Genomic DNA, 21,790 nt, shown 5'->3' with positions numbered 1-21,790 from the left:
GATGCTAATATTTATTTTTGACAAGTAGGGAATTAATTTTGGGCAAAAATATACAATTTTATATTGTCATAAATCAAAAAAAGTCTATAATCACTGCATTAAAAATATGTTATTAAATTGGATAGATTTAGCTTTGTGATTCTTATTTTTCTCAGTACACTGAGGCTGGGTGAAAAGTGGGCTAGGAAGTGGCTCCGGTCACTGGTTATGAGTTTGCAAACCACTATTCTGTGCACTTTGTTCTTTTAATTGAGGTATCATTGAAGGTCCTCTTTTAATTCAACAGCTATGGTTTCCTTCCCCCGCCCCCCTTCCCGCTATCTACCCATATCTTTATAATATTAGTTTGGTGCAAAAGTAATTGTAGTTTAAAAAGTTAAAAACAACTGCAAAAACCGCAATTACTTCTGCACCAACCTAATACATTTGAACAAATATTTATTGTCTTGTATTGTCCTCTAACGGTTTCATGTGTGCTATCTTCTCTCTTCCAATCAGACCATTACTTCTAGGTAAATAGAAGGTACTGAATAACTAATTATTTTAATTTATTTCTAGAATACACACTGGTATGTTGTTAAAAGGGCTGAAGGCCCTTTTAACGTGTGTGTGTGTGTGTGTGTGTGTGTTTGCATGTTTTTGAATTGTGCTGGAATCCTCAATTTACAAAGGTACGTAAATGAAAAGTGCACATTTTTGAAGAATTGGATGAGCTTTGTAAAATATGAAAACGAACCCTTCAAGTCAAGTCTCCATCTTTGCCTCCATCTCCTAGTGAGGCTGGAAAGATGAACTACCTATTTAGTAGACATGGCCCTGCATTTGAAGTGTCTTTAAAGTTTCTCATCATTTTTGATGATTTAATAATAAGGTATAGTGTAGCTGGTAGTTGAGATTCTCCCATAAAATATCAGAATTGTTTTTCATTGTCATAAACATTTTTATTTAAAAAATCATAAAATGTTCCATAGAGTGATAGTTGAGCTTCAATATTTATGACTTTCTGATTGCTTTAGCCATTTAGGAAAAAAAAAAAAGTTCTGAAGTAAAATTTAAGTGGAAAAGATTAAAAGTCAGAATTATGGACTTTTTTTCATTTGAATGAATACTCACTTTTTGCTGGAAATTTTATGTGCCAGCCGTAGTTTCCCTACATTTGACAGTTCTTGAAAAAATACTTAATATCTTTCTCTAAAATATATGAACAGTTTTATTATTTGAAAATAAACCCTTTTGGATCAGCACAACTTTTCCCCCCAAGCTTCATTCTACTTTTAACTACAAACCAAGAACACATATCATCCATCTTGCAAATGAATGATTCAGTTTGGGGCACAAGCTGGAGAACATATGAGTGAGTGAAAGGGATAAGTGACAGGACATTATTATCTTTGGGATATTTTTAACTGCTATGATTTATGATACCCACATGGCGGATTTGTGATATGTACTCAAAGCTCTTCAATCATTTACCTTTTTGTGAATTCTTGTTGTTTTCCTGAATGATATATGTGTATTAAGTCTTCTGACTAACTCAAATCATATTTCCTTACCCAAGATGCAGTTCTTTAACTGCTTTATAATTTTGTAATTGGTTTCTTTTTTTCAAACAGTATATTTCTATAGCTACTTAATAGAGTATGTTTTTAAAGTCTGGTTAATATTTTGAGGAGAAGGGAATATGACTTTCTCCCTTTAAGCAGTATGCAATGTAACTTCTTCATTAACTCAAACTGGTGTAAAAGAGATTATGCGTGCAGATAAAGAGAAATTAACTTTGTTGACAAATAATCTCAAAAAGGGAATAAGAAAGAAACCTACATCCTCCCAAAACACTCACCATAAGTCAGAAATTTATTATGTCATTAAAATGTTTAAGTTTTAGTAAGACCTTAAACCTATATATAGCATTGCTTGTCATAGTTTTTCCAGATTAATTCTTTCAACAATTATTTTTTGAGTATGTACCAAGCCTTGTTCTAGGTGCTGGGAGTATAGTACAGTAGTCCCCCTTATCTGTGGGAGTATGTGTTCTAAGACCCCCAGTTGATGCCTGAAATAATTGATGTCACCGAATCCTATATATACTTTGTTTTTCCTATACATACAGACACATGATGGCTTCTCTTTGGCATATCCGAATTACCAACATCACTTACTCTTGCACTTTGGGGCCATTATTAAATAGTAAACTAATGGTTACTTGAACATAAGCATTGTGATACCATGACAGTCGATCTGATAACCAAGACAGCTACTAAGTGACTAGCCCAGGGTAGGGTGGTGAGGGTGGTGGAGGTGGGATGTGGGTGGGGGGTAGGGTTAGCATATAAGTGTGGACAAACTGGACAAACAAATGATTCACATCCCCAGTGGCACAGAACAAGACAGCACAAGATTTTATCATGCTACTCAGAACGGCACACAATTTAAAACTTATGAATTGTTCATTTCTGGAATTTTCCATTTAATATTTTCAAACCATGGTTGACTGTGGGTAACTGAAACTTTGGAAAGTGAAACCCTGAATAAGGGGGGACTACTGTAGCATGTAACACAAAGAAAAAGCCTGATAAACTAGTTTATATTTTAAAAAAGCTTGTTATGTGAGCTTATTGAGCTTTATATAAAAGACTCAATAGATATATATTGTAGACTAACTAGAAAGAGAACCAAAATGAGTAATTTAGGATTTGATTCCTAGTGGAGCGTTGTGCAAAGAAATGTGGTAAAACACCCTTTTTGTAGATTTGGCATCTGAGTAGTAGCAGGTACATATTGTGGTGAATAAAACTAATTCAGCTATGAAGAAAGTAACGTGGCAGACAGAAATGATCAGGATTGTTTTAAGAAAGTATTGCGACTATGTCCTCCCAAACATGTTTAAAAACATTCTAAAAGGCAGAAGAGAAAAACATCCTTGCATTTGATCTAAGAAAAAGGATTTATTTGAAACAATGTCCGCAAAAAAAAATCTTGGACTTGGCCCAATTTTGGAGTTTTGAGGCTGGGGTGAAACTTTAAGCAGAGCTGGTCCTAGTTACAAATGAAAAGAAGGCAGAGTTTGGGCATCCACCTTCCCCTGTCTTCTATTTACCCCTTTCTCTATCTGACTTAGGGAGATCCTATCATATTCCATGTGGGAGGAAAATACTGGACTTTCATTCCAAAGACTTGGGCCTCAACTCCTTATCTGCTATTTATTCTTCTTGTGAGCAGGAACAAGTCACCTTGCTAAACCTCAGTTTTCTTATTTACAAAATAAAGATAACAATACCAACCTCAGAAGGTAATGATGCCGATTAAACAGAATATATGAGACAGTGCTTTGAAACAAGTACTAACAAGAATTAGCATAATAGTTAATACTTCCTTAAGGAATAGCAATAAAACTGAGAAACACAGAAAGAAACTTTCTACGTACTAATGCCTGCCAAATGGAATGGCAAGCAGGGAAGTTTTTATTCAGTTAGGTGTTTCTCTCAGACTGTGCCTTAAATTATACCATGCGTGAGGCTGCTTACTCTGCTACAGAAAGCCGTGTCAAGCCCAACTTATTCTGATCCCCAGTTACTCACTCTTGCCAGGCTGGTCCCAGATGGAACTTTATAAGGGACGTACTTCCTGTAGATATGACCAACTCTAGAACATGGGACATCGAACATTTCTCCTCCACACATCCAAACCTAAAGAGAGGAAATTTAAAAGGATGACAAAAAAGAACAGAAAATTTCATACAAAAAAGGAATTACTAGCAAGACTCAAAAAAAGCAAAACAAAACTTAATATCTCTTAAAGTCTCTAAATCAATAATTTCTATTTATTATAAATGGCTATCCAAGAAACAAAACCATATTTAAAAAAATCTAGATTCATAAAAGTATAGAACCAAAATACTAGTTTAATAAAATTGAATTTCCACAGACTATACGTTGGCATTATTTTTTATTTTAGTAGAATTTTACCACAGCTATTACATTTAACTGAAACTTAATGCTAAGATATCTTATTTATATAGATATTTATTTTGATAGTCTTGTGAAATCCTTTGAAGAGTAACATTGGAATTTAAATATCAATTTAAAAACTTAAAATATAAAAAATGGAATTTCTAAAATAGATGAATGAATTAAAAATCACAGATATATCCATACTTGAAGTTACATCTGCAGTCTTAAGTTTTCAGTAGAGCTCATTTTAAAAATCATAGTGGCAATCCGAATTGCCCCCACCCTTGATTTTTTTCTTACATAGAGAAAATAATTGGTTAGTGATAGGGATAAAAGAAATATTACACTAGAGTTATGCGTTAAAATGCTATACTCACAGAAATAAAAATCAATTGGTCATATTTTTTATCATGACTACCCATTTAGATACACACTTAATCATGGTTTTATATAATAGACTATTTACTATAAAAGGATGAATTATCAAAACAAAAACTCAGGCTTCATATGGGCCAGATATAGCTATTTTCATTACAAGAAAAAGATTAAAAAGAGATACTGTAATGGTTAGTTTTATGTCAACTTGCCTGCACCATAGTGCCCAGATATTGGTCAAATGTTATTCTGAATGTTTCTATAAAGGTGTTTTTTTGAATGATGTTAACATTTAAATGGGTGGACTTTCAGTAAGGCAGATAACCCTCCATAATGGGGATGAACGTAATCAGTTGAAGGCCTTAAAAGAACAAACAATGACCTCCTCTAAGCAAGAAGGAATTCTACCAGCTGACTGCCTTTGGACTTGAACTGCAGCTCTTCCCTGGGTCTTCAACCTGCCGGCCTACCTTACAGATTTTGGACTTACCAAGTCTTCTCAATTGTGTGAGCTGATTCATTAAAACAAATCTTTTTCTTTTTATATTTGCATATCCTACCGGCTCTGTTTCTCTGGAGAACCCTGACTAATACAGATACACAGTTTGTTTTAAAGTATAATATTAACAGAAAGAAAATGTTTATGTCTTAATTAACATTTGCTTCCAACTTCTTTCAGTAAGAGGAATGACACCCCATGTAACGCTGTTGGACAAATAATGATTAGAGTGAATGGAAGTCCAAGAGGGAAAACAATTCACTTATTAAAACAACACTCACTTGTTCTAAATGAGTTCAGGACTACTCAAGGTATCAATTTCAACTTGATGGGATATTTATTAATGTTTTGGATCAAGACATCAGAAGTATGCGTGGATGATATAAAGCTGGTAAGTGCAGTGAACAGTGAACATTCTAAACCATAGTACCAGCATCTAGAAAGATCTCGAGAGGATGGAACTATATGAGATTAAACATAAAAATGGTAACTACAAGGACTTGTCTCATATCTAAAAGAATCAACTCTTCCAGAGGAGGATGGGGTATAAAAAGACTGAGTAACATAAAGCACACATCACCAGCATAAGATTGACAATTTAGGGAGTAAGGGGCCTGATCTACCTGCCTGAAGTCTTATGCTAATTTCTGAGTTAATGCTTTATATTGTTTTCTACAGAGAATCACCAAAGTGGGAAAGGGACGCAAACTGTGTTTTAGGAGAAACAATGAAAGGAACTGCAGGTGGGTCATCTTAATAACATAAAACTCATAGACACCCTTTTCAAATATTTGAAGAAACTAATATTTGGAAGAGGTGTTCTGTAGAACCTCAAGGAGATAGAAAGGATTAATAGGACAGAGCTATGAAGAGATTTCAGCTCGGTGGAAGGGAACTTTTTAATAGATAGAATGATTAAAGATGAAATGGGCTTCCTGCATCACTGTTGCTGAAACCTGTAGTCAATGACACTTTGGAGACAAGCACATAACTCTGGATGGACAGTTGACCTAGCTAATATTTCAAAGTAATTCTAATAACAAGAGTTAGCATTATGAATGCTTACTATGCCCTTTTCCATTTCATGCGCACAACTCAATGACAGACTGTACTTCTTCTCCAGTTACACAGGTGGGAAATTGGCAGTCGAGTGGCTGAATAACTTGCCCAAGGCCACATAACTGGCCACATCCAGAATAGAGATTTGAATCCGAGTAGTCTGACTCCAGTGCTCACCATCTCACAGGCAGCATACTTTGTCTGTAGTGGTCCAAATAGTCAATACATCAGGTTTTACAAGTCACATGGTCTCTCCTGCAACTCTGCTAAGGAAAAGGTGTGGCTGTATGTCACTAAAACTTTACAAAAACAGGCAGTGGACCATAGTTTGCTGGCCCCTGTTCTTCAAGGTACCAAGTCCTTTGCATATTGAAAATCAGTGATTCTAAGACAATACATGTGGGAGATTGTGTTTTCCAAAATTGGACACCACAATATTTCCCATTGCCTACGTGCCTCAATAATGTGATCTTTGTACCCCACCATTGAGAGGTGGGTTTACATTCCTTCTGCTTGAATTCAGGTGGACTTGTGGCTTCTTATACCAGTTAAGTACAGCAAAAGTGACTGAGGCTAGGTCATGAAAGGCAACGTAGCTTGCAACAACTGTCCTCCAGGACACTTGTTTTTGTAACTCTAAGTTGCCATGTAAGAAATCTAATTCCTTGAGGCGACCCACTGTGAGAAAGTCCGGGCCACATGAGAGGCCATGTGTAGGTGTTTGGGTCAATAATCTCAGTTGTTTGAATCCACAGCCAGAAAGAATTGCCAGACATGTAAATGGAGATTTCTCTGAATGATTCCAGCTCCTAGCTGTTGAGTCACACCCAACTGAGACCCCATATATCATTAAGCAGAAATGAGTCATCCCCTTTGTGGCTTCTCTAAATTTAGGACGTAGAGAACCTATGAGCATAATAGAATGGTTGTTTTATGTTGCTAAGTGTTTGGGTGCTTTGTTATACAGTAATCATTTGGAACTACATATTTCCAAATCCATGATAAAAGTGAACTCCTAACACAGATAACCCAAACTGATGGATCACCCACCAATTTCATCTTCTCTTATTGCGGGAGATATAGTTCTAGGACTCACCCATTTCCATGCTCAATTCTTGGGTTATAATTTATAGTAATCTTCCTGCCAGGTTACAATTTCCAGCTCCTTTGTACTTAGATGGGGCTATATTTCTTGCCAGTGGAATGTGAGCCGAAGTGAAGTGCCTCACCCCTGGGCCAAAGTAATTAAGAGTGGACTTCCTTTTCTACCTTCTTCATGAGTTCTTTCTTCCCTCAGCAACTGACCGATTGCAGAAGATCCAGAGGAGGAGTCTGACACCCTGTAAGATGGTGGCCTCACTAAATAAATGGGGGGGCCTGGGTCCCTGAAAAACCAGATGGAGCAGAGCACACTCCTCTCCCAACCTGGGTGAAATTGTGACAGGAGCCACAGAGGAACTCTACTGATGTTATCAAGATTTGGGGATTGTTACAGCAGTTGATCCCCTTTCATAATCTTTTTTTTTTTTCTTTTAAAAAACAATACTGTGGAGGTAATTATTTGAGAGATAATTTTCATTTATATTATCTCTGCATTTTAAAGAAGTAAAACTTGAAGTAATTCAACAACAGATGAAATGGTAGGCAATGGGAGGGCAGAGAATGTTAGATAGTCCTGTGTACAATCACATGTCAGTTCTGATTGGTCAAAGGTAAGCAAGTGTCAAGGTAAAGAAGCAGCTGAAGGACAGTGATTTGTTGACACAGGCATTTATTTTTCATGAAAAAGGTGACCATATTACTTTCCTTAGTTGGTGGAGGTGGCCAATCTCTCCTGCAGGACTAGGGGATGGTGACAAATAAGGGCAAGGTATGGGGTCAAAGCCTGGGGCAATACCTTACATTTTCTGGTCTTAATCTATTTTTTTCCCCTCCGGTTTATGTTGTCTGCTAGAATATTTAGAAAGTAGGCAGAAGTAGACTAAGTGTGTCTCATGAGAGATTTCCCCAGGGTGAGGATTGCCACAATGGAAAGTTAAATAAATCATCATTGCTTTCCTTTCTAAGATTTGACAAAATGACCTAACAGACACACAGAAATTTTTTTTTTTCTTTTTTTTCTTTTTTTATTAAATTTATTGGGGTGACAATTGTTAGTAAAATTACATAGATTTCAGGTGTACAATTCTGTATTACATCATCTATAAATCCCATTGTGTGTTCATCACCCAGAGTCAGTTCTCCTTCCATCACCATATATTCGATCCCCCTTACCCTCATCTCCCACCCCCCACCCCCTGCCCCCCTTACCCTCTGGCAACCACTAAACTATTGTCTGGACACACAGAAATTTTAACTAATTCTTTTCAGAGGTTCACTCTAATACAGGCTTGAATATCTCGGCATCGGTTTTCTATTGGTGTGTAACTAATTACCACAAACTTAATAGCTTTAAACAATACTCATTTACGATCTCATGGTTCTGTGGGTCAAAAGTTTATGCGAGGTTAGCTGGATTCTCTGCCTAGAGCTCAGAGGCTAAAGCCTGGGTGGTGGTTGGGCGGCGCTCTTTTCTGGAGCCGCTGGGGAAAAATCTCCTCTGGGCTCATTTAGATTGTTGGCAGAATTTAGTCCCTTGCAGTTATAGGACTGGGACCCCCCCACCCCCATTTTCTTGCTGGCTGATGACCAGACACTTAGAGCCTATTCTTAGCTCCTTGCCCTCTGAAGTCTCTGTCTTAGCAATAATTAACCTCCCTCACATAGAATCCTTATTTACGCTTCAAATCTCTATGATTGTGTTACCAGCCAGAGAAACCTCTTTGCTTTTAAATGGCTCATGTGATTATAGTAGGCCCACCAAGATCACCACTCTATCTTAAAGAGAACTGACTAGTAACCTAATCATATTTGCTAAATCTCTTTTGCCCTGTAATGTAACACAATCATGGTAGTTAACCAAGGAAGAGGGTCATCTTAGAATTCTGCCTACCACAATCTCCAATGAATCAAAATTCATGTTTTCTATCGATAACCTACTCCTAATTCTTAAAATTATTCCCATTGGAAATTTTTCTTTATAACCAAAGTCAAATTCAGGAACCTATGTCCAGATTTTTTAATGGTAAATTCAATTTTAAAAGAACTATGGAGTCCTAGGCTTTGTTTCTCTAAATTGCCACTGTGATCATTTACAAACATATATCTGTAGCATGCCCTGATTTAAAATCCTTCAGTGGTTTTCTATTGCTGTTAGGGTAAAGCTACAACTCCTCCCCAAAGTTTCCAAGGCCTTGTATTATCTGGCCTTTGCTTATGTGTTGGTCAATCACCGTCTCCTGTCCTAACCAACCCCCTCCACCCCTACCACCCCAGGCTACTTTTAATTTGTTAGGAAACACCAAATTTCCCTCCTCAGGGCTTGCTGCCGCAAACTGTTCTCTCTAAAAGGAAATTCTCATCTCCCTCTTTCCCCCTTCCCTTCTTTCCTATCTTTTTCCTATTTAGTTTCTAGATTTCAGCTTCCCCATCATAACTGAGCACCTATTTTTGCTTAGGACTCCTGTTTTATACTCCCTTCTCATCCCATGAGTCTCTTTTACATAATTCATTAATTGAGTCAACAAGTATGTAGTGAGCGCTTACTAGATGCTAGGCACTGTTCACCATGATGGAGCTCTAATGTGCGAGCAATTTAAAGTTCTGAGCACATGGAGCTTTCTTTCAAGTGGAGACAGTACTTACAACTGTAATTAAGTGACTTACATGTGTGTTTGTGTAATGATTTTTTTAAAACTTTTAAAAAATTTATTTTAAGTGTGTTTTTCCAGAATCCATCTGCTCCAAGTAGTTGTTTCAATCTAGTTGTGGAGGGCACAGCTCACACTGGCCCATGTGGGGATTGAACCAGCAACCCTAGTGTTACAAGCATCATGCTCTGACCAACTGATCTAACCGGCCACCCTTGTAATGATTTGCTCAGTGTTTATCTCCCCTCACTAGGCTATAATTTCCATGACTATTTTATTCATTATTATATTTCCAGCTACTTGTTAAGGGTTTAGCACATAATAGATATTCAATAAATGTTTGTTGAGTAGTTGAGTATGATCACCTCCTATTTCAGTTATACTTATATTCCCACTTATGTAAGGGTCCTATGGACTCTCTGATTTAGTGTTGCTTCTTAGAACCTCAGGACCAACTGGCTTTCACCATAAGCATACCAAGTTAACGGTCCCTAATCATAGATTGTTCTTGTTTCTATATCACGGATATGACCATGCATGTCTATTTTTTTCAGTTTTCTAATGCCTATTTCAGTAGATGCATCCATATACTGACACACTAGAGAGATGTATTTAGGTAACAGCATTCTTTAGGAAAGCACAATTGTTGTGGCATTTATCAAATCCTTTATTTTTTCTGAAAGATGTGGTTTATATTTTTAAAAGACACTTCCTTGTTAGTGTGATGTGATGATATTCTAAAAAGAAAAGAAAGAACTCTATGGCATTGTCATACTTAAGTATCCAATTCTTGGAGATATGTTTTAGATTCACAAATAATGCATCTTCTTTTAACAATGTAAATATTTTAAAGCAACATTACTTTACCCATGAGTGAGCACAGAGCATTCTTTTCTTAATGTAGTTCAAATTGACTAAATAATTGAATGTTTGCCTTATTTTTTTAAATCACTTTCAATATCAGCCACAAATTAGAATTTAGACATAGAGAATGTGAAATTGAATGGAATCATATAATTATACTAGTCACACAGAATACGAAATTACTTTTAGTAAGAAATGGATTGTCAGGAGGATAATAAGGAAACACTATTATCAGGTATAAGATGAAGCGCAATATACTGTATGGAAACGGTGATCTAAATGCTCTAAAAATATTTGCATTCAGTTCCAAAACCTGCTGCTTATCTCCTACTTATCTCCCTCTCCCTCCTTCTGCTCAAGCTATTCTGGCTTTTTTTCTATGCCTCCATCATGCCAGATATCCTCCCACTTTAGGGCGTTTGTACTGTTTCCTCTACGTGGGATTCTCTTCCAGACACATAGCTAACTCCCTCATCTCTTTCAAGTCTTAGCTCCAAGCCCTTTTGCCCCAAACACCCTCTCATCCTGCATTCCCAGTCCTCATTACCCTCCTTTGAAAAACTTCTTAACACAAGACAATCAACCACTGTACCATCTACTAGAAATTAAGATATTAATTGTTAACCTATAAGTCTTTGGTATGTATTAGGTTGGTGCAAAAGTAACTGTGGTTTAAAAGGTTAAAAATTGCAAAAACCACAAGTACTTTTACACCAACCTAACAGATATTGAAAAGGGCCATGTCTGTTATTAAGCTACTTTTCTGGGCTAGATGTAATGAAAGCTGCACCTTTTGGCCTGACTTGATCTAAAAAGGTAACAATGTGAAGTTATAACCACACACCATTGCTTTGCTTTATTCTCAGAAACTTGGGTGTTCAGATCATTCTTTGAGATCAGGAGGAAAAGAGAAAAGTTTATTTTGACCTTTCCTGACTCCCTTTTCTATTTGTTGACCGGCACATAATAAAAGCAGAAATTGGGAAATGTATCAGCAGTTTTTAATGAGGATATGGTAGTTTCTAGTCTCAGGGCAAAGCTCTCGTTTCTTGAGCCATCTGCTTAGGATTTTTTCAAAGTAAGAAATGCTCTGTTATGTCAGTATAAAAAAAAAAATCATGCCCAAACTATTTTGCTGTTAATGAGCTTCAAGAGGTCTGGGTGAGGATAGCAGGGCTTCAGAGGGGACATTACGCAGGTGATCACTACTCTTAAGATGCAGTGCTTATATTTGCAGCAACACTAAGCAGTCTTAACAACACCGAGCTTAACAGTGATTAGAGTGAAGACGGGAACAGAAAACCCGATATATCACTTACTGGTTTATTCGAAACATTAAGTCTTGGAGAGGAAAGAATGGATTTGAACATTTTAAGAGTACTTCTTTAGGTAAAATATTATGGTTAAGGACATAATTTCCTTATTTCCCTTAATTCATTCTTCCATAGCGTAGAAGCTACGTTAGAGGCAAAGCGCTTGCTTTTTTACCATTCTTTCCATATGTCTCCAGATTTGGTGTCTAATTGCTTACATTCCTGGATATCCCGTCGGCTAAAAATAAACACAAGTTCTTTACAAACTTTAAAAAATTGCCTTTCTGTATTGGAACCACAACTTCCCTTTATTTTAGGGAAATATCCAAACATGGGATTCTCCTTTGCCCCTGAGTTGGGCTGTCAATCATACCACCTCCTTAATGGCACGGGTGGAAACACGACTCAGGCAAGGCTACTGGAAGTCTTTCCTTGAGGTTTCATCACATTGGAATTACCTCTTTGGTGGTGAAGCAGAAAATGAAAGCCTGAGAGCTTTCGGTAGCCATACTGAGGGGTAGAAGGAGAGTTTGTCAGAGGGAATAAAGCTGAGAGAGGCAGAGGTGAGATATTCAGAGAAAAGGCCCTGTTTCCAAGCCTTCCAGAGGCTCGTTCTCCTCCTTTACTTCTTCAGTTTGTTTATACTAGCATCCTGTCATATTTCCCCCATCCTGTCATATTTCTCTAAGTTAGACAGAATTGGGTTTCTGTCTTCTATTAAGCCAAAGAATCCACATTAAAAAAAACACCACAAACTCTCTTTTGAACAGTGAAGGTTTGAGTGTCCAGGAATGCCAAGGGTATACTTTGAAACAAGCACATCCGTCCAAAGCTGCTCAGAAGAATAGCATTATAACAAAAACTTGAAAGAAGCAAAGCGTTTTCTAAACTTCAGCTGATAGGCAACTAATTTTTTTTTTTAGCAATATTCCTTATTAAAAATTTCATCCAAAAAGAAAGTGAGTGCTCTTAAAGGTTTGTAATGGCATTTACATGTCATTTTTTTTAATCTAGAGAAGTTGATATACTTTCATGATATGGAACAACGGAAAGGAAACTTTGGACCAGGGTTTGAACTGGGCAGGTTACTATTCTTTTCTGATCTCATTTTCGTCTTCTGTAAAGTTGTAGTGATGTGTCCCCTTCATAAAGAGGTTGTAAAGACTAAGTTAAGTAATACATAGCACCCTTATATGTGTAATAGGTGCTCAAGAATGGTGGTCATATGCTATAGTCATTCTTCTGGTATGATGGGGGCTATATGGGATGGTTGCTGTGTTTCTGCATGTTGACCTCTATGAGCGGGGTTAGGACATAGGACAACATGCGAGTTTGTGAATGTGTGTGTGTGAAGGGGGAAGGGAGGCATTGTATTCTCACAGGTTGGGGAGAAGGAGGGAGTTATGCTGGCCATGTGTGTTGTAGGTTGTTGACCTTGATGAAGAGTGTAAAAATCAGTGCTTATACCTCCACAGTTAATGTGTGTATATACTCTGAGACTTTCTACAATACTGTCATTGGGATGTGGACGGAGGCTTGAGAATTGTATGGAGAGTTTTCGGTTACTTTCTACACAAACATTTTTTGAGATGGGGTGCGGACAAGCTGACTTGCTTTATATAGATTTATACACCAGAAGCATTAGAATGATTATATAATATTTCATTTTTCGTGTTAGGAAAACACGACAACTAGAAAAATATAAAAATTTGAAAACAATCTCAATATTAGAAAAATACTTCAATAGGAAGTCAAATTGACCTTAACACAGGTATTGAATGCTGTGTAAATTGTTATATCTCGCTCCGTTTACAACTATCTATAAATGCTAAAATAAAATTAAACAGGGAATTAGGAAAATGTCGTCAGACATAAAGGAAGTAACAACTGGGAGGAATTCAGACTTGCCGCTAGGCTTATATTTAATGGACATAAAATTTAACTTGAAAATGCTCTGTTACACCTGAGGTACCTTTTGTTGGGTAATTGAAATGAATCTCAGACTGGCTGGTGAGACATTTAGCAGCTGTTTCTGTTTATCTTTGAGTTTCTGAATGAGTTTAATGTCATTTTAATATTTTCTTTGGAAGATCAATTCTGGGTATGTTGAATTAAAATGGTTATTTTTATGTCACCTAGACTAAATATTGTAGGCAAAAAAACCCCATAGGAATAACTCCAGCTATTTCTTTGTGTAGCTGAAAGTATATGGTGTGCCATAAAAAGGCTTCTGTCACATTTTAGATATAAAATGCAACTACACTTTGAAGTACTTTGCGGGCTCAAAAGTAAGGAGAGGTTTCTAATATAGCTGTCTCATAAAAGCAACGAGAAGGCATATACAATATTTTAGAACCATCCTTGCCATAAAAAGGATTTCTAATGAGCACGGTTTATAAGGCTGAATTTATTTCGAACAAAACCCTTTGTACAAAGCATCATCATGATAGTTTAGAGAGAGATGGCTCAAGGGAAATAGAGGATACTTGTAAAATGAGATTGAGTTGTACCCTTCTAGGGAGGCAAATCAACTATGTTAGAGTATAAATTAAACACCCTATGAGGTTTTTGTACTTTCAGATAACTATGGAGAAAGTAGAAAACGGTTATTAATTAAAACTTGTTATTCTATTTGTCTGTTTTGCCTACGAACTAGAAGCACTTTGTCTAGCAACTCCCACCCCAAATTTCATGTTACTACTTTCATTGTGATTGTGTTAAATTTATGAGTATGCTTAGGGAGAATTATCTTCCTTATGAGTTTCATGTGCTCGTGTCTTTTCATGTGTCCCTCAGTAGTATTATAATCGTTCTTTATGAGGTCTAGGACATTTCTTAAGTTTATTCCTAGCTGTTTTTTCCCCTCTATTATTGTAAATGGTCTTTTCCTTTGGGATTGTTATTTGTATATATAAAGGCTATTGCTTTCTATATATTTACACACACACACACACACACACACACACACACACACACACTTTACTCAGGCAATTCACTGAATTTCTTATCATTTATAGTAGTTTTTCAATTGGTTCCCCTGAATTGCTCAGGTAGGTATATGGTGATAATTTTTTTGCAATTATTGAAAAATGTCCTCCTCTTTCCAACTTTTCCATATCTTATATTACCTCTTGTCTAATTGAATTGCCTACTATGCCTAGAATAATATTAAGTAAAAATTTAATGGGGATATTCCTTGAATTTTCTCAATAAGCTAGCGGTTGGCTTTTGAGTGAGAGATATCCATTACACAAATACATATTAACATTTTAATCATGCATGCCAAGTATTAAGTATTTTATTTGAAAGTGAATTGCAAAGTTTATCAAATGCCTTTATATTACCTATGGAGATGACTATAACCTTTTAAATTTACTATTAGGGTGAATTATGTTAATGTGTTATGTTACATGTCTCAATATTAAAAATATTCATGAAAACTACACTTTTTTGGTGTATTAATATTTGAGTAGTTATTCTATTGTGTAATCTTTTATTATTTTTTAATGTATTTATAAGTAAAATATGTCTGTATTTTAAAAAAATTTTCTTGTGGTCAGAATTTGCTATTAATACTATGCTAGATTTAAACCTGATTTGGAAGATTTCCTTCTTTTCTGATATTACAGACAGTTTTTATAAAACTTTACAGTACATCTTCTTTAAAGGTTTGTCAGAAACTAATCAGGGTTGATAGTCTATTCTTTTGGGGGGGACAGCTTTTTGACAATTTTCTCTATTTCTTGTATGGTCATTGAGCAGCACGGTAGGCAGTATTCTGAGATGTCCCCCAAATTCACACACCGTGGTGTACATGGCCTTGTACAATCTCCTCCCTTTGAATGTGGGAGAGACTGAATATGATAGATTTCACATCTGTGATTAGGTGACATTATGTGACAAAGATGAAGGGATTTTGCAAATATAATTATGGTCTCAAGTTAGTTGGATTTGAGTTATTCAAAAAGGAGACTATCCTGGAAAGGTCTAACTTAACAGGTGAGGTCTAAACAAGGTAACTGGCCCTTCCTGAAAGATGAGATATGAAGATTTGAAGGGTGAGAGAAATTCTGGTGTTGAAGAAATAAGCTGCCATGTTGTGTGAGTGCCATGGAGAGGACCTGAGAGAGTGGCTTTAGTTGCTGAAAGTGATCTCCAGACAACAGCCAGCAAGGCAATGCAGGGTTCAGTCCCACATCCACAAAGAAATGGGTTGTGTCAACAACCTGAGGCAACTTGGAAGCAGATCTTTCCCTGGTTGAACCTCCAGGTAAGGAGGGAGGCTGCCTGAACATTTGATTTCGGCCCTGTGAAATCCTTATCAGAGGCCCTGTTGAAAGACTCTGGACTTCTGACTCAGACTGTGTGAAAGTTTTGTGTTGTTTTAAGGCACTAAGTTTGTGGTAATATGTTATGTAATAGTAGAAAATGAATAGAGTCAGTTTAGATTTTTTTCTTTTTGGAGGTCAGTTTTATCATTTATATTTTGTTAAAAATCATCAATTTCACTTATAATCTTTAGTTGCGTAGAATTGAGCAGAGTGATTCATCTCTTATGATTATTTAATGTTTCTCTAAAAAATTCCTGTTTTTTCCCCCATTATTGTTTTTGAATTTGTGTATTTGTGTTGTTGTAAATGGTCAGTTAACCATTTTTCTTATTAATTAATGTCTCCATATTTATTTATATCTCATTAATTATTTATTTTTGGCGGTAAAGAACCAGCTCTTACACTACCAGTTTTTGGTTTTCTAAATCATTAATTCCTATTTCTGTATTTATTAATCTTTTATCCTATTCCCTTAGGTTTATTTATTTTTCATTCGAAAACAGGGTTTGGATGTTTAATTTGATTATTTTTATTCATTCTTTATTGTTGATGTAAAAACTCAAGAATCTACATTTAAAAAAAATTATTTAAGTATAGTTGGTATACAATCTTATACTGGTTACATTAGTTTCAAGTATACAATATAGTGATTTGATATTTTTATACCTTACTATATGATCATCACCCCACTAATTCTAGTAATCATTTGTCACCACATAAACTTATCACAACATTATTGACTATATTCCCTTCCCCTTTTCAAGCATCACCATCTGAATCTTCTAAACACTGCTTTAGCTGTATAGCTTAGGTTTCAATATATGCTATTTTAATTTTAATTTTCTTACTTGGGAACACTAACTTGAGTTCCTTTACTTTCCATATCTTTTCACTCTATTACTTTTTAACTTCATGATAATTTCATTTTGTTCCTTTTTCTCAACCATATCCTCTATGTCCCTATATAGTTTTAGAATATCCCTTCTCTTTTGTGTTACTTTCTATATGACCATCATTAGTGATGGTTGTCTGTTTCTTTTCATTATATCCTCAATGCTGCTGCTTCTTTTACATCCCTTTGTCTTGTCTTTTGATGTTTTGCCTAATCTCATGAAGATTAGCATTTAATATTGTTTTATTGAGAGTCAATGACCTCATTAACATTTTCAAGAAATTTTATAAACATGTACAGCAACATGACTGTTTTTTTTTTCCTGGTCCTTTTTTTTTTCTGTATATTTTTATAGGCTACTTCGTTTAAAAAATTATTATTATTCATCTTTGAATAGGGTGATTTCTTCTTACCAATTGCAGTATTCACTTTATAACATAAAATTTGTGTGTGAGTGAATTAGTTTAGCCTTTATTTGTCCGCATCCATTTGGAATTGGCTGCTACAGAGCTGCTCATAATATTGAGTATCTCTCCTCCATTCTGCCTGGCTAACAGCTTGCTTCCGGCAGATATGGCTGATCTGTCTAATATCTCTTTCGGAACTGTACCCAATCTCCCACTTGCTGCTTCTCTTGTGTGCCAAACTCAATCCAGGAAAGCTCTGGCAATCAGCAATCACACCTATTGCTATTATCTCAAGCAAATGTTTGTTGGTTCCCACCCCACCTTAGGATGTGCCAATTACTTTGGAAAATGGAGAGCTTCTGACTTCAAGAGGGATTTGTAGCTGTGATTATTACATCTTCCGATGGCTCTGCTGTGACATCATTGCCTTTATTGCATATGATCACTTTCTTTATACACTGTGGTCGAGGGTAAGATAGCTGATAATTTGTCAAGGATAAAGTTAGGTTTTTTTTGTTCCTGTTTCTTGTTTTCCGTTTTTGTTTTGAGTGATCTCTAAGAGTAGATCTTTCTTTTCCATTTTAAAAGTGTGACTATATTGTAACTGTTTAACATTCAATTGTCCAACTGTAAGTATACTTAAAAATATTTTGATGGCCATGTACCATTTAGGAAACCTTAACTAATTTTGTGGGCTTATTAATGTTTTTAAATTAAATTTATTGGGGGTAACTGGTTAATAACATTATATAAGTTTCAGGTGTATAATTTTACAGTACATCATCTGTGTATTCCATTGTGTGCTCATTAATTTAAATTTTTGAAGCACAAAGAAATAAAATCCATGTTTGTTCTTGAGAAGATCCAAAATGAAGTTAAGCTTTAGAATACATGGTTTACTAAGCTATGACAATCTCAAATTGATGGCTGTTTTCTTGTTTGATTAAGAACTGGATTTTTGGCCGGCCCGGTGGCTCAGGTGGTTGGAGCTCCATGCTCCTAACTCCGCAGGCTGCCAGTTGGATTTCCACATGGGCCAGTGGGCTCTCAACCACAAGGTTGCCAGTTCAACTCCTCGAGTCCCACAAGGGATGGTGGGCTGTGCCTCCTGCAACTAGCAACGGCAACTGGACCTGGAGCTGAGCTGTGCCCTCCACAACTAAGACTGAAAGAACAACTTGACGATGAACAACACCCTCCACAACTAAGATTGAAAGGACAACAAATTGACTTGGAAAAAAGGCCTGGAAGTACACTGTTTCCCAATAAAGTCCTGTTCCCCTTCCCCAAAAAAATCTTTAAAAAAAAAAAAAAAAAGAAAGAACTGGATTTTCTATACTCAGTGATTAGTCCCTATTGTACATATTCAATTCTTATTGAATAATCAGTGTATTTTGAAGACAGTAAGCATTAAATTTTATGTTAAATCATAAAAAGAGTTGTCAGCCCTCATATTTAATAAAAATCAGACAGAAAGACACTGCATTTCCTTTTTAAAGTGGTTTCAGAGAGTGACAGCAACCACTTTTTCACCAGTGGCATAAAGTCTCCTACTTTTCCAGCTAGGAGAAATTAGGCTAATGGTTTTGAGAGCAAACCCGAATTCTAATTGTTGTTTTGATATTAACTAAGTAAAAGCCTGACTTTGCAATTATAAAATAGAAATTATATTTTTACCTTGCATTAGTGTTGAATGAGATAAGAAATTGAATTCAATGACCTATAAGAGCTAACTCATTATTTTTTTTTGTTAAGGGACCAAATAATAGTTATTACCACCAGAGGAAGAATAGAATAGCCAGAACTTTGGGATGCAGGCAGCTTCATGTAAAGATTTTATAAGTCATAAAAGGATAAAAAAATAAACAGATGCTGTCTATTAAAATCTCAGGCATATTTCAGTCCCTTTAAGATGTGTACGCTTATTTGTGTGTGGCTGGGTTATAACTTGAAATATTCATTTTGTTATGCTCAATGTGTTTTCCATCTTCTATTTTTACTCCAGGAGCATTTTCTTCCCCAGTCACATCAAAGTAAAAGAAAAGATTCAAAGAAATCCCAGAGGCTTATTTTAGGACTAATTTTTTCTTTTCCTCACTTCAGAGACTACACAAGATTGGACCTGGGGGAAGGCAAACATTGTAACAACTAAAAAGCAAGAGAGGGAAATGGTTGGTACCCTTCCCCTTATCTCTTCCCAGAGTGGAATGACACTGGTCGTTCAAATCCTGAATACCTGGAAGGTTCCTGGACACAGGTCAAGGGATTGGGGGACATGGGTAAGGATGAGGACCGCGGGGAGAGCTTTACCCTAGACCTGACCTGAACAAGTGGGAATTTGCCTCCTCACAAAGGCAGCAGTGCACCCACCTCTGAGATCTGCCTGTGTCTCATTAGACTGAAAGTTTTTGACAGCAAGGACTGAATCACTGCTCAATCAATTTAATATTAGTATTAAAACATACTAAAGACAGGCATGCTCTATTCCTTCTGTAAACATATTGAATGGTGTTCATATGAGGGCGAATCTACTCCAAATACAGGCTACGTTAAATATACCTGGAATCTTTGGCTCCCAATAGTTCAGTTACATGCTGACTTCAAAGGCACTGCATTTCTTCCCAAATGTGATTATACTGGTTTTAAAAAATTGTAATTATGTAATTTAATTAAATACCACTTAAAATGATGAAAAGAGAAAGAATTATTGTTCATGTCAAAACTAATTCCAGGAATTTGAAAAGACTGAGTTGTTAAAAAAATTGCTGTCAAATTAGATGTGGATGAAGTAACAATAAAAGATTGGATAAAATCCTAAAAAAATCAGAAGGATTATATTACTGCATCAAGATAACTTCAAAGTGTCTTTAGGTTTTCATTCAAACTTAAAAGATCCAAAACTGGAACCCATAAAGAATGAAGTGTGGGCGTAGTTTATGCACCTCTACCTTTACTCTAGTCAGTGGACCCCATGTGCAGAAGGAAAAGCTTTGGTCTCTCTTGTATTAGAAAACTGGTGAAGAAAAGTACATTTATACGTTTTACTTTAGAGGAAATTCTTAATGTAGATTTTTCCCCCCTTTAATTGATGGGTGAAATACTCATCTCAATTGTACTTAATCCAACGGGCTTCTTTTGCCTTTTTTCAGCAGAGTCTAGCTCGCATGGTACAGGGATTCATGCTGAAGGTTTCTGATTAATATTTGCAAAGAGGATAAGCAAATTTCTCAGGAACAGGACAAAGTCTGACTGGTTATTCAAAATCTCTGCAATAAATAGGCACACAAAGGAAGTATGACTTCCCATCTTCTGGAAAGGAAAGGAAGACAGTAGCTCAGGTGGTTGGCAGGGTAGATTGAGACAGTTAGGCAAGGCAGGTAATTGGTGGAAAGTTTCATGGTTTATGATTCAGTCTGTTCATTTGATTTATGTGGCAATTGGGGGCAACTGTGAACTTTTACGAGGAGAAAACAAAGCAACTAGGGGAACAAATGAATAAAATGTGGAGATAGGCTGAAAGAGGAGGAAGAACAGAGGAAAGGAGGCTGGCAAAGTGGCTATCACATATATCTAGAACATGGAAATAAAATACATTCCAGACAATACTGAGGATGAGTAACTGCAGCAAATTAATTCTCAGGCTGCGACTGGACAGTAAGCTCCTCTATAGCGAGAATCTTCTCACATTTACCTTTAAATCTCAAGGGCTTAGCCCAGACTTGTCACATTGTAGTCAATAAATAAATTTCTGTGGAATGAATGAATGACTGATAAGGACAGAAAGATGGTGAGATGTAAGTTAAAGCTTCCTTAGATGTCTGAATCTTTAGCTCAATGTATGGGAAGCACAAAGGCACAAAACGAAGGTGACTATGTAGTGTACTATAATCCATTTAAGAGTGGTTTTTGAAATAGGCTGCAAGGGGCTCCTACGTTTGATAGGTTCACGCTAAGACATATGGTCCCCAAACTCATTTCACCTGGAGTTGCGAATGTTTCTGTACAGCTTGGGTTAGTAATCAAGAGCTTTACCTCGACTACAGATGGCCCAAGAAATATTGGATCAATGTGGGACTATGCTGATAAGTTTGGGGCTCGAAAAGGCAGCACAAACCAAATTCAATGCTCTTCTACCTGGAGCTAAACTTTATGTCTCGAGTCAGAATTTTATGGAGTAGAGTCAGTCAGTTGCTGGGCTTCATTCTAAACCTTGTGGTGCTTAATTAGTGCGTATTGCTCACTTTTATTTTCTCAAAAGAGTTTTCTGCAATTGAAGGACAGATCTTTTGTAAAGGCTAACATTTGGACTTTTATCTTTGGGCAATGGATGTAAACATGCACTTTGGAAAAT

At 36.3% G+C, this 21,790-nt stretch overlaps 1 protein-coding gene across 2 annotated transcripts in view; it reads right to left on the bottom strand.

The window, feature by feature from the left end:
- The window catches only part of GALNTL6 (polypeptide N-acetylgalactosaminyltransferase like 6), a 938,097-nt gene that overhangs the window by 69,890 nt on the left and 846,417 nt on the right, over positions 1-21,790 (bottom strand). For both annotated transcript variants that reach the window (XM_019733270.2, XM_074338318.1), the window contains exon 9: positions 3,579-3,686. In XM_019733270.2, coding sequence (XP_019588829.1) covers positions 3,579-3,686 — 108 coding nt within the window. The remainder of the gene's footprint in view (positions 1-3,578; positions 3,687-21,790) is intronic.

Source organism: Rhinolophus sinicus, linkage group LG07 (assembly GCF_036562045.2).
Source record: "Rhinolophus sinicus isolate RSC01 linkage group LG07, ASM3656204v1, whole genome shotgun sequence".
Taxonomy (NCBI): domain Eukaryota; kingdom Metazoa; phylum Chordata; class Mammalia; order Chiroptera; family Rhinolophidae; genus Rhinolophus; species Rhinolophus sinicus.
This window is presented reverse-complemented; position numbering and strand designations above follow the sequence as displayed.